The 13,145-nt window shown below is 61.9% G+C and overlaps 2 protein-coding genes across 2 annotated transcripts; one reads left to right on the forward strand and one right to left on the reverse strand.

The window, feature by feature from the left end:
* Positions 1 to 1,186: 1,186 nt before the first annotated feature.
* Positions 1,187 to 3,013, reverse strand: A1Q1_04065 (serine/threonine kinase; the record flags this gene model as incomplete). The annotated part of the gene is made up of 2 exons (XM_014322442.1): positions 1,187 to 2,529; positions 2,740 to 3,013. 2 exons carry the CDS (start codon positions 3,011 to 3,013, stop codon positions 1,187 to 1,189), a joined length of 1,617 nt encoding a protein of 538 aa, XP_014177917.1.
* Positions 3,014 to 8,560: 5,547 nt separating this feature from the next.
* On the forward strand, positions 8,561 to 12,794 carry A1Q1_04066 (collagen triple helix repeat protein; the record flags this gene model as incomplete). Its single annotated transcript, XM_014322443.1, has 3 exons — positions 8,561 to 8,729; positions 8,767 to 9,364; positions 9,464 to 12,794. The coding sequence occupies 3 exons, from the start codon at positions 8,561 to 8,563 to the stop codon at positions 12,792 to 12,794; spliced, it is 4,098 nt and encodes a 1,365-aa protein (XP_014177918.1).
* Between the last annotated feature and the right edge of the window lie 351 nt (positions 12,795 to 13,145).

The following is a 13,145-nucleotide window of genomic DNA, read 5'->3' on the forward strand; positions in this document are numbered from 1 at the left end:
TGCTACTGACATCGCTTGTCATCCTCACACAAACTCCCTGGTCTCTAGTATGAAAGGCGCAGCTGTTCCCTCAAACCCTATGCTCTATCGGGAGATCGGTCCTAGTCACCCAACGACTCTCGCCTTCCATTCCATCTGGCCCCCCAACTCGAGACACGCCAGTCCGCCCTCAGACACGTCCAAGCCGATCCTTGCACAGCCTCACACAGCCTCACACAGCCTCACACAGACTTATGCAAACAGTGTTGCTGCCATGAGCATGATCCTGCTCGACCTACTGCCCTTTCTCGATGGATAGGGAGAATTGGGGAGCGTGATTGGAGAAGAGGAGAGGGATACCGACCCAAGCGGCTCAACACGAGGGTAGGCTGGGCGGGAGAAGAGAAGGACTTGAGGAGGGTGGGGAGGATGGGGAGGGTGTCTGTGGAGACTAGTGATGAGAAGTGGGAAGGAACAGAGCGTCGCCCGTACCTTGTCTCTGTTTGATACAGTGAAGAGCTCACATCACAAACCGTGAGGAACCGTTGCCAAGTGGCCGCCAGAAGTCCCCTGGTAGCGAGCACGCCCCCTCAAGTGGCGGGCGGGAGTAGAATGTTCGATTAGATGACAGAAACGCAACACACCTTCACAGACTCCAAACTCAGAATCCCTTCCGAAAGGCATTGTGCGCCAGGATCCTGTGTACTAACCGTCACACGATCGAATCTGTTCTTCTCGCGCTGCACTGCTTTGAAGGTTTACGCTTGAATGCCAAGGGGGACGCAGACATGCAAGGGATCAGGATCTTGGAGAGCCTTTCTCTGCCTCGCTTAGATAACCATGGACTGCTTTCAATTCGTTACAGCAGACGAAAAGTCAGCTGCCACTTGACATGTTGGAAGCACTATTAGCATAACAAGTAGCTCTGTAGTATCTACACGGCCTGCGCGGAAGCGTTTCGCAGCGCGCGGCTTTTGGCTCAAAATGGATAAATAAAGGAAGTCAAAAAAAGAGGCGAAAGTTGAACAAAATCTAATGGTTCTAGCAAGACTCGTCGAGAGTCTACAACACATGTGGTGGTGAATGTCCGGGCCGCGCGAAGGGGGCGGGATCGCTTCCCCTGCTGCGGCGTTGTCATTCGTGACAACGGTCTAACTACACTGGGACTCGGGCCCGACTCAGGCTCGCTCACGCTCGCCCGGGGGGCTCACTCCTCGTCCATCGCGTCGTCCTCGCCGACGCGCGGGAAGGAGAACTCGCGGAACATGGCCGCGTACTGGTCCTCGCTCTCGTCGTACTCCTGGCCAAAGATGCCGGGGAGCTCGGTCGGTTTCGGCGGCGGGTAGCGCTGGAAGTTTTGCGAGTCGCTCATGCTGCCGACGCGGGGGACGATCGGGGCGCCAATCTCCTTGCGCTCGAGGCTGCGCCAGTCGACGCCAGCGAACCAGGCGTGGTTCATGACGTCCTTCGCTCCGCCGCGCAGGTTGCCCAGACGCTTCGTCCTGTCCGCCGTTAACAGGCCGCGGATCAGGTCCTTGGCATACGGATCGATGTGCGACGGGAACGCAATCTCGTTGCGCAGAATCTTCTCGTAGATGCCGAGCGGGTGGTCGTCGAAGAATGGCGGGTAGCCAGCGAGCATCTCAAAGGCGAGAATGCCGAGCGCCCACCAGTCGACGGCCTTGCCGTGGCCCTGCGACAGCACAATCTCCGGGGCGAGGTACTCGGGTGTTCCGCACAGCGTGAACGTTCGGTCCTCGACGACCTTGGCGAATCCAAAGTCGGCGATGCGAAGGTATCCGGTGCGGTCGAGCAGCAGGTTCTCCGGCTTCAGGTCGCGGTAGATGATGTTCTGCTGGTGCAGGTAGTCGATGGCGAGCACGATCGAGGCGAGGTAGAACCGCGTGACATCGGCCGAGAACCGTCCAGCTCGTCTCAGGTGGCTGAACAGCTCGCCTCCGGGGATGTACGACAGCAGCATGTACACGTTCAGGTTGTCCTGATACGTCGCATACAGCTCGACGATGAACGGATGCCGCACGCGCTCGAGAATCCGTCGCTCAGAGTTGATGTGCTCGACCTGCTTTAACCGCACGATCTCCGACTTGCGCAAAACCTTCATAGCGAAATGTGGGAGCTGGCCGTCGGCCTGTTGCGTGCTTGCCGGTGACGGCGCATGCGGATCCGAAGCCTGGTATAAGTGCGGGAAGATGGGGTGGTAGGACGCCGGGCGGTATGACGGCCGTTGCCTGACGAGCAGCACCCGTCCGAACGTTCCTGTTCCCAGCGTCTCCACAATCTCCCAGTCCTGTAGCCGCGCGCGGCCACTCGTGCGAACGCTGGGCGACTTGTACAGGCCAGGGGCTGGCCGCCGTCCGAATCGGTTCCAGGCGGCGTTCGGCGACGACGTTGACGACGCGTCGGGAGTCTCGACAACGTTCTCCATGGCTTCCCATGACGACGCCGTGTCCCACACGGAGGGCGGTGTCGACATGAGCGATGCTGGTGGGGACAGAGGGGCGGCCTGTCCTGTCGGAACTGGGACAAAGTCTGCGGAAGTGTCAGCCGATACGGCTCTGGGAGAGATTGCGCAAGTAGGCACACGCCTGCATTCCGACGGTGTGGAGCACGGGGTGACAATTAGTGGTCTTTGCAATGATGCACAAGGTAATTTTCGATCCGATCGCCCAGATTCAACCTAGGCTCGATCGGAGGACGATCTCAGAAGCAAGGCAGGCAGGGGAATGTCATCCAACTCACGGGTAGGTTGCTGCAGAGCAGGGATGGGCTGGCTCGTGCTTGGGGGTGCTGGGACGCGGAATCCGCCCACAAACGTGCCGGGGTCCTTGCTGTGGGCAGGCTTAGCAGCCGCGGGGACCGACGCAGCCGGCTGTTTGGAGGATGACGAAGACGGGTTGGAAGACTGGATCGCTGCTCGTTCGTGCGGAAGGAGCAGCGACATGGGGTCCAGCTTGAACTTGGAAGTTTTAGACGCCCCGGATGATGAAGAGGGGCCGGTGCCGGGGGTGTTCATCTCGAGGAAGGCGAGTAGACCGTCACGCGACTAGCGTTGGCGTCGGGAAGTCTTTGGGGGGCGCAGACGATGGATCCTTCTAGGCGGCGAAGAGAGCGATTTGATGGCAACAAGAAGGTGAGGCTAGACGTAGGTGGTGAGTGTCGGGAGGGAAGAGGGTGGATTGAGTGATTCGCAAGTTGTCGATGCGTGCGCTGTGAAGTGGTGGTAACTTGAGTCCGTGGATCGATCTCGTGGTTCGAGTTTTAAGTTGGGTTGAAGAACACCTCGTCAGGGTGAATGTTTCGTCTTGACGAGAGCCTGAAGTTGCGAATCACGCTAGGCGGAGGGGATGTTCGGTCGCCCAGTTGGGATGTGCACGGTGGCACGAGGGGGAAGGAGGATGTCGGAGGAGGATGAGGAGGGGGGTAGAGGAATGGATAATGGAGAAAGATGTGTGCACAGAGAGATGTGGAGGAAGGGGCCAGGCTGGGTATGTCGCACGGGGACGTGTTTTCGAGGCTGACGAGGGAGGCAAAATGTTGAGCGAGCTTCGCAGGCTGGCTTGCTGGCTGGCCGCACTGGCTGGCTGGGTGCTGTTCGCTTTGGGTTCCGGGTGGACAGGGAGGAAAGCTGTACAATGAGGAGGATGATGGTGCCGGCAGGGACGGGTGAGGGACAGACAGGGAGCGGACGTGAGGGAAGACGAGGGATGGTGAGGGATCGAGTGCAGAGAGGCGCAGGGGGGGGGGAGGGAGACGAGGGAGCGTTAAAGGGACCGAAGGGTATTAACGCCGTGCGCCGGAGCGCCCGTTGACTGACTGCATCAGCCAAAGCTTCCCCGGTCATGCCGGCACCCTCCTCCGCTCGCTTGTGCGCCAACGGCCAACGCATCATCATCCCCCCTGCACATCAACATGCCACGACAGGCCCCCGCACTCCTCTCGTAAAAGTTTAACGCAGGTAGACCAGGCTGCGCACCCCGGTTCCTGCAAACCGGCGCACAGCTCCAACCCGTCTGTCTGTACGTCTGTGAATGATGATGATACGGCCTGCAGGACAGAACCAGGACCAGGACCAGGATCTCAGGCATCTGAACAGTCTCAGGGTAGATTAGGAAAAACCATTAGAATTAACAACTAAGCAAGGCGTTCAGGGAAAGCATGCAGCTCGACCTGGCGAGTCTGGCCCCTTGGGCTCTGGGCTCCAGACCTCGTCTCTGTTCAACTTTGCGCCCCTCTCCTCTCCTGCTCGCGAGCACAACGCTCTGCTCTTCCTGACGCAAGCCGCCCAGCTCAATCTGGCAACCTGCAGGATATCGACGAAGGGCGCGATAAGGCCTGCCTCCGTGCTGAGCCCCTGGTTCATTACTCATGGCCGCCGCCGACGCGTCGCTGTCGCGCATGTCGCGGTGTCTGCGCGTCTGCGAGATCTGTGTCTGAGGCGGCGAATGTCTCGCGAGCGAGGCTGGCTGACAGTTGCCGGTCCAGCTGTGCAGTGCTTCATGGCACCACTGCAACACTGGCAAGCATGGCAAGTGGCAAGAAGGCACAGTGGATCAGCCGAGAGGAGTACGCAAGCGCGCTGCCCGCGCCCCCTCCCGAGCCGGACGACCCGTGAAATGTGATGTGCTTCCCCGCGCACTATCCGCCGTAAGCGCTCGCGCGCTCGCTGTTGGGCTGCGAAAGCCGTCCATCAGGCGTACTTGGCAGGTGTGGGAGGTCTCACGCGTTCCTCGTGCCCTCCTCGCTAGCTGTTCCTCGCGGCTGAACGCTGCGCACAACTGAGCAACTCAGTGCGGGGCACGGGGGTACGGGGGTACAGGGCATACGGGGAATCCGACACCATCAGAACAGCGAGAGATTGGAGTCGTACTGCTTCACGAGAGTTCTAAATCCAGCCGTGCGGTCCGGCCCCCTTGGGCTGTCATGGCTTCGGTGCATTAGGTGGACAATAAACAACGTACTACAAGGCTGGACAGGGAGCAAACACGCGCACAGGTAAGTGTATAAGTGAGGACATAAGCATGCATTAGGATACTGCAGGAAAGGAGACATGCCTGCAGGACGAGGCGTGATTCCCTGCAGCGCCCTTCCAGCCCCGGTTTGCGTCTTCGGTGGTCTCGGTGCGTGGCCCGTGGAACAGTTGGAATGGGTGGGCTCGAAACGGGCCAGAGCTCGCAGAGCTTGCAGAGTTGAAAGAACTGGCAGAACTACTGACATCAGAATGGGCCTGTCTCACCCACTAGAATACGAGGCGTTCGGAGGCGCCAAAAGGCCCAAAAAGGCGCAAGGCACCTTACACCGAGCATTCAGATGGTGAATTGTCATGTCTGGCGTGCGCTGGTGGCGTTGAGGAGCACTGCAGGGCGACTGCAGGGCGACTGAATCGTGGCGCAACACCGCAGAATTGCTGGGCCGCAGGTACTGCTGGTACTGCTTGTACGTTGGACCGCCGGGCGCCACTGGACTTGCCAGCCTGCCAGATCTGCTCCACCCAGCAGCCGCCCAGCAGCCGCAAGCTCCGGCGTAGAACCGGCGCAGCGGCGCAGGAGTGGTCCGGCAGACGCGACAGACCGACAGACACAGACGTCACGCTGATCCCTCGGCACCATACCCTCGGCCCTACTTTCCTGCTTACTGCAATGGTACAATTCGCAGCCGGTCCGACAGGCCTAGCCTCCGAGCGTGCCGACGTACCGACGTGCCGTCGCTTCTCGCCGAGACCGCTAGATCTTGCTAAGCTCCAAGCCGAGGAATACGGACCGAGAGCTGAGAGAGAACAAGCCGGTCCGGGGAGAACGGCGATACGGCGACTGGCGCGACCGGGATACGGGCCGTCAATACCCCCACGCAGAGGCGGGTATGCGTGGGTGGCTGCTCCAGCTTCCGGTTAGTGATAGCCTGCGATAGCCTTGTCGGGCGGCTTGGCAGGCTGGCAGTTTACGTGTGCACCATGCCACCTGCGTTGCAAACGTGTTGTGGCTCCCCCGGCGTCTGGTGCTACGCCACGAAATGCACAGTCAGTATACTCATGCTGCGTCGTTACTGACGCTCGCTGGGCGATATCAGCATGTCCGCCAGGCCTGCGAGTGCCGCACCTTTGCACCTGTCCCAGTTGAGCTTGGGGCATCCGAGCAGGGCTGACGTTGTGTGCTATGTGTGGACACGGCTGGACACGGCTGAACGCCCCCCTCTTGGCAACTGCAGGTTGGCGGGCAGTCCTCCGCCAGGCTGCGGTTGGCGCCGGGTTGGCGCCGCCCACAACCGTAACGAGGTGCAACGGCGTCTGGGACGGCGTGGAAGTGGCCGGTGTATCGTGTCGCCGGCGTCACCGGCGTTCGAGGCGGCGTCTGCTGTCTGAAGCGGGCTGAAGCTGAAGCCGATGGCTGCGCCCCAAACACATGTGCGGCCCAATAGTCATGCTCGACGCCGCGCTCAGTCCACGAGTGCGGTTACGTAGCGGTGACACCTCTTCATCAGTACCCGTACATTGCGCACATTGCACGAGGCGGGCGGGTACATCGATCACAGTTTCTATTCTGAGACTGTTGTGCACGATCGTGCGACCTATACGTTGGCCTGATCGCCGTTCGTCGATCTTAACGATCGTCTACGATCCGATCACACGTTTCCCCTGCGGATCCTGGTCATCATGCGGATCATGCGTCATGCGGAAAGCGATCAGCACGATCGCCCTCGCTAATGAACACGGGTGGGTGGGCTCTAGGCTCGGGACGACGTGCGACTTCGCTAATGTGGTACCTCGGCGGAGACAGCCAATGAGCTCCGCGTTCCGCCCTCGGAGCCCACGGGTCGTCGGGAGCTCCGAGGCAAGCTTTGGCAAGCTCTGATGACGCCGTAGCTCCGCCCCATGTGCCTGTGTGCCCTTGTGCATGTGCTTCTGACCCGCGGCACTAGCATACCCTTGCAGCACATGCCCAAAGACGAATTGAGAGCAAGGTTTCGACGATCACGATCGATGACTGATCAGAGGGGTAGCGCACTTTTACAAGGTTAGGATTCCCCGCTGGCCCGTTGGCACGAGCGATGACGCTGCGCCCTGGACTGGGCTTCCGTTGGAGACGGCTGCACGCGCATGCTCGCTGCACCTCTAACCTATGCAGACTATGCATTCGGGCTCCGTCTCCTGCTCGTAGTCTTCCACTTGTGGACGAGGCGCTGTTGAATTCAGATCGCAACAGCCACACAAGTCAGCAGGAGGCTGGGCCGGCGGACTCGGAAAGCTGACCGGGCATAACGAGGCGGCCGGGGCGGAAAGACATCCGAGGCTGTGTCCAGATCCCATTTCAAGATCGTCAAGATGCACAGGGCTTGCAAGACGATCTTTAATGATCGCTGTATCCACTGCGAAACGCTGACGGATCGGAAGAACCCGCCGTGTCAAGTGCGGCCCACCGCCCAAATGCCCACAACGGGGGACATGCTAACGCCGCCGACGATGCAACGGCTTTCGCCGAGTATGAAAGAATGCAAGAGGCGACGCGGGCCCGAGTAGGCCGACACTGCCACCTGCTGCGCAGCGGCTTGCTGCGGCGTGCTGCACGGCGTGCACGGCGGGTTGAAGGGATGGCTTATAGGCTTTAGGAACTGTCCGTGTGCAGGAGTCTGCGAAAGGATTCCAGGAAAGCTTGTCTACAAAGGAAGGCATCAGCGGCGTTCGGCGGCGCGATTCTGATCCGCGCCGCACGTTGCCCGTCCCTGCGCAGGGCGAAGAAGCGAGGGAAGGTGACGAACCGCAGTCCGCAAGCTTTGCAGGATCCACAGGACTCCACAGGACGTCGCAGGACTGCTGAACCGAGTAGGCAGATCGCAGAGTGCAGGGGCGAGGAACAACAGATCTTGCAGCATGCAACATGCTCCACTCTCGCAGCCGCGCAGCCAGTACATAAACATCGCCGCTGCTCGCCACCTCGTCTTTCTTAGACAGCAGCGTGACAGTTCGGAGAAGGTCGCACCACAACGTCAAGTGCCACCCTTGCGGCTTCGTGATCCGCAACTGGACTGGAACCAGGCTCAAACTGGAACCAGCCTTCGCCTCCTAACCAGAGGGACTGCGTCTTCTCCGATGCGATGCTCCAGAAGTCCGGTCGGAAGATGTCTTGACCGAGCCAAGTCACGTGTTCACAACACAGAGCCCTCTAGAACTGAGCAACCTCCACTCAGCTCGGACTATTATTACTCGTTGCAGCAACGACCTCCACCTGCGATTGCATCAGTCCTCATACCCAGAGTGCACAATGACGTCACCCGTTCACCGATCCACACCTCGAGACATGACCACACCCCCTCAACCTTACTGCCCTCGCAGCGTTCCACCAAGACCGACCGTCCACCAGGGACTCCAATTGCGAAGTCGTATCCGCGAACGATGGACCCACACCCCCCCGGACTAAACACCTACGCTGACCTTCTAACCATCTCTTTCTCATTCCAGTGTCATTTCCGTACTTCCTTCTGTCTTGACATCACTATCATCTTCTTCGTACCTTGTGTATAACCCGTTCGCAAACAGCACACAGCAAACAGACCAACCGAGTGCCCCGTAATGGCCGACCAGTACAACCAGAGCTCGGTCACTGGCGGCGGCCTGGCGACGTCGGCCAATGTGCCCCGCCCCGGCACTTCGATCAACCCCGCCACCGGCCAGCCCAACACTGCAGGCCTGACCCGCGAGCAACTTGCTGCCAAGCGGGCCGCCGAGGGCGGTTCCGGAGGTTAGTACGCGATCGACGACTGAACACTGACCAGCAGGAACCGGCGAGAAGTCTTTCTCCGATGACGTCGGACAGGCTTTCGATGGCATTCGAGGCGCCCCGCCACAGCAGCAGCGCTCCTCAAACTATCCCGAGGGCTTCAGCCAGCAGTCATTCGCGACCTCGCAGCAGCGCTCCGAGACTCCCAAGGCCTCGTCGCAGCAGCAGACCCAGCGCTCGAACGCTCCCGCGTCCCCGAACCCAACGCAGGACGTCCAGGCCGTTGCGCTCGACGACAACACCACCGCTTACTTCATTGACGAGGTCGGTGATGAGGCTAGCTATGACAGCATTGACACCGCCGACAACCTGTACCGTGGTGGCGGTTCGAGCGGTACTGGCGGTGCCGGCGGCCACGACACCACTGGCGGTGCTCGAGGCGCTGGTGGTACTCAGAGCAACCAGCAGTTCATCCAGCCCCACTCTGGGCAGGACCAGTCGTCGTACGCGCAGCAAGGCCAAGGCCAGCGCGGCGTTGGCGGCAACAACACCGGTACGTCGACGGAGGCCGTCATGGTGACTCGACCTGACACGGCCGAAGGTGGGAACCGCGAGGCGATGATTGCCTCCACCGGCGCAGATCGGAAGAGCGTCGTGTAGGCGAGCGAGACAAGGCGCGGCCCTCTCCGCGCTGACTCGGCCGCCTCCATCACCGCCATCCACGGAGGCTCCGAGGGCAACCCCGTCGAGCACAGCCCCACCAGAAACACAGGCGCGGACAGAACTCCCGCTGATGCCTCAGCCACCTCTACCGCGTCCAGCACGCCCATCGTCACTCCTGGCGCTACGGGCACTACTGGCACTGGCACTGGTCAGCAGATCCAGCGCCAGACTGGTACTGGTACCGGAGCGGGTGCCACCACCGGCACTGGTGCTGGTACCACGGGTACCTCTGGTGCCTACAACAGCAACACCAGGCAGCAGGGCTACCAGTCCACCGGCGGCGACAACATCACGCCTTCCGAGTCTGCCTCGCGTGTCCCCACGCGCCAGGAGTCTAACGATGTCTGGGAAGACTCCCGCGAGTATCAGGACCACGACCCCACCGGCGCCCGCGAGGGTGCTGGCTGGAAGACCGCCGCTGGCGCCGGTGCTGCCGGCGGTGCCGTGGGCGCTGGCGTCGCCGGCGTCACGTCTCAACTTCACAAGACCCACCTCACGGAGAGCGACCGCACCGCGTCCAACGCTGCTGTCGTGAATGACGACGGCCACTCGCGCACCCGCGACAACGACGACACCCGTCGTAGCACCTTTGGTACCGGTGACACTACTGGCACCCAGCAGGGCTCTGGCATCGCTGGCGCTTCTGGCACTTCTGGCCAGCGCGGCACCACTGGCACCTCTGGCACCTCTGGAAACACTGGCACTACCGGTACCACTGGCACGGGCAGCCACGGTGTGTCTGCTCCTGTTGCGGCGGGCTTGGGCGCCGGTCACTACGACTCGACGCACAACACTCACCCTAGCACCACGGGTACCACTGGAACTACTGGTACTACCGGCACCTCGGGTACGACTGGTACTACCGGCACTGGTGTCGCCGGAACCACTGGCACCGGCTCGCACCCCAGCACCACCACTGGCACTACTGGTACCACTGGAACCCACGGTACTACCGGTACTACCGGGACCACCGGGACCACTAGTACTACTGGAACCCACGGCACCACTGGCGCCACGGGTTCGCACCCTGGTACCACCTCCGCTGTCGCTTCTGAGCAGCGCGGTGTGCCCGCTAACAGCGGCTCTGTTACCTCGTCCGGCACCGCCAGCCAGCGCGACCGCTACCCCACTGGCAAGACCGAGGGCACTGCTCTCGGCGCTGCCGCCGGTGCTGCCGCTGGAGGCGCCGCTGGCGCCGCGGCCGTCCACCACAACCAGCATGGCCAGGACCTGTCGCACACTCAGTCCCACTCGTCGCACGCCGGTGGCCTGTTCCACAGCAAGTCTCGCGACCCTCAGCTGTCGCACACGTCCACTCGCGACAGTGCTGCCATCGAGCGCTACCGCACCCGCGAGGCCGAGATTCCCTCGGCTGGCAAGCCGCGCGACGGCGCCGAGCGATTCATCGCCTCGGAGCAGGACGCGATGGTTGACGATGTGCCCGGCTTCACTGACGTGCCTGCCTCCATGGCGGCTCGCGCGCACCACCACCCCGACCCCGGCGGTGCTGACACTGCCATCCTCGCTTCGGGCGGTACCGGTGCTGCCAAGGACGCTGTTCCTGTCGGCGTCGAGGCGACCAACGCCGACGTTGCCAAGGAGCGCGAGGAGTGGGCTGAGGGCGCCCAGACCCACCGCACGCCCGACGGCACTCTCGTCATGACTGAGCAGGAGTGGGCAGCGCTCGCCGAGAAGGAGAAGCGTGCTGGTGGCGGCCACTTCGACACCGGCACTGGTGCTGTTGGGGGCACTACTGCCGGCACCTCGGGTCACCACAAGCACCACGGCCTCTTCCACCACCACCACGACAAGGACAAGAAGCACAAGGACACCACCGACGAGTGGCACAACCACGGCTCGCCCGGCCACAACCCTCCCGTCACTGATGCGAGCGTTGCCTCCGCCGGCGCCTGGGTCGACACCGAGCGTCGCGGTCACCCGGAGGATGCCTCGTACGCCCTTGCCCAGTCCGGTACTGGCCATGGCCACACTCCCCACCGCACTCTCTACACCGCTCACCACACCGTCACTCACCCCGACGAGTGGCACAACCACGGCTCGCCTGGTCACAACCCTCCCATTACTGATGCGAGCGTTGCTTCCGCCGGCGCTTGGGTCAACACTGAGCGTCCCGGCCACCCAGAGGATGCCTCGTACGCTCTGAAGAAGGGTACTGCTACCACTGGCCACACTGGCACCGCTACCGGCACCAGTGGCACCACTGGTACTACTACTGGCCACACCGGCACCACCGGCACCACTGGCACCACTGGCCACACCGGCACCACCGGCACCACTGGCACCACTGGCACTACCGGTGCCACTGGTCACACTGGCACCACAGGCACTACGGGCACTACCACCGGCCACACTGGCACCACTGGCACTACCACCGGCCACACTGGCACCACTGGTACTAACGGCACGGGCACCACTGGTACCACCGGTACCACCGGTACTGGCCAGTCCGGCATCTCGGCCCCTGTGGCCGCAGGTCTCGGTGCAGGCCACTACGACTCGACCCACCACACTGCCGAGACCGCTGCCGCCGCCGCCGGCGTCGGAGCCGGTACTGGTGCCGCCGTTGGCGGAGCTTCTGCCGCCCGCTCCACCCCTGGTACCGGCCACGCGACCGGCTCCACAACCCAGGACATCAAGGCTGCCGGTCGTGACGTCGCTCATGGTAACAAGCCCGGCACCACTGGCACTACTGGTGCAACTGGCACCACCGGAACTACTGGCACTACTGGTACCACTGGAACTACTGGCACGACCTCAAGCCCCGTCAAGGAGACCCACGTCGGCTCTACCCCCGGCACCACTGGCACCACTGGCACCACCACTGGTACTACGGGCACCACTGGCACAACCACCGGCGGAACCCCCGGCACGGGCCACAACACTGGCTCCACCACCCGCGATGTGAAGGAGGGTGTCAAGGATGCGGCGCACGGCCGCACTCCTGGCTCTACCCCCACTAGCACCGGTGCTACTACCGGCACCACCGGCACCACTGCCGGACATCACGACGCCACGACCGGCACCACGGCCGCCAACACCGGTACTGCCCGCACCACTGGCACGACCGGCACTACTGGCACCACGGGTACCACCGGCACGCACGGCACGACGGGAACCACCGGCACGCACGACACGACCGCCACGGGCGCGACGGGCCACAGCCGCAACGAGAGCGTCGGCTCGACCGGGAGCGGCAAGAAGGGCAAGGTCGGGTTCATGGCCAAGATCAAGGGCGAGATGAAGGTGATGAGCGGCAAGATGTCGCACGACGAGGCAAAGGTGCTCGAGGGCGAGGCGATCAAGCGCGGCGAGGGCGCCACGGGCCACGGAAGCACCTACTAAGTGTCGACCGTTCACACACACTCCTTCCCCACCTCCCAATCCTGACAGCGACGAGTCCCTAATCTGGCCACTGAGAAGTGGCAGCTAATGTCTCGGATCTAGAACGAAAGTCTTGCAGAAATGATAGGAAAGAAGTAGTCTAAGAAACCAAACGATAAGTGAATATGCATCCTGAAGAACGAAGTGGGCTGCTTGTCAGTTTTACTGCAAGTGAACAACAACTGACGATTGGAGGGAGGACCAGGACACTGCGGTTAGTTCGTTTTCGTCCGAGAGCCAAAACTTGAAGTCGTATCGGGCTGCGATGAGCGCCTGACTGTCGAGGCTGTGCGTCTCCGAGCAAGGGATTGA

The sequence above is a fragment of the Trichosporon asahii genome, assembly GCF_000293215.1.
Source record: "Trichosporon asahii var. asahii CBS 2479 unplaced genomic scaffold scaffold00070, whole genome shotgun sequence".
NCBI lineage: Eukaryota > Fungi > Basidiomycota > Tremellomycetes > Trichosporonales > Trichosporonaceae > Trichosporon > Trichosporon asahii.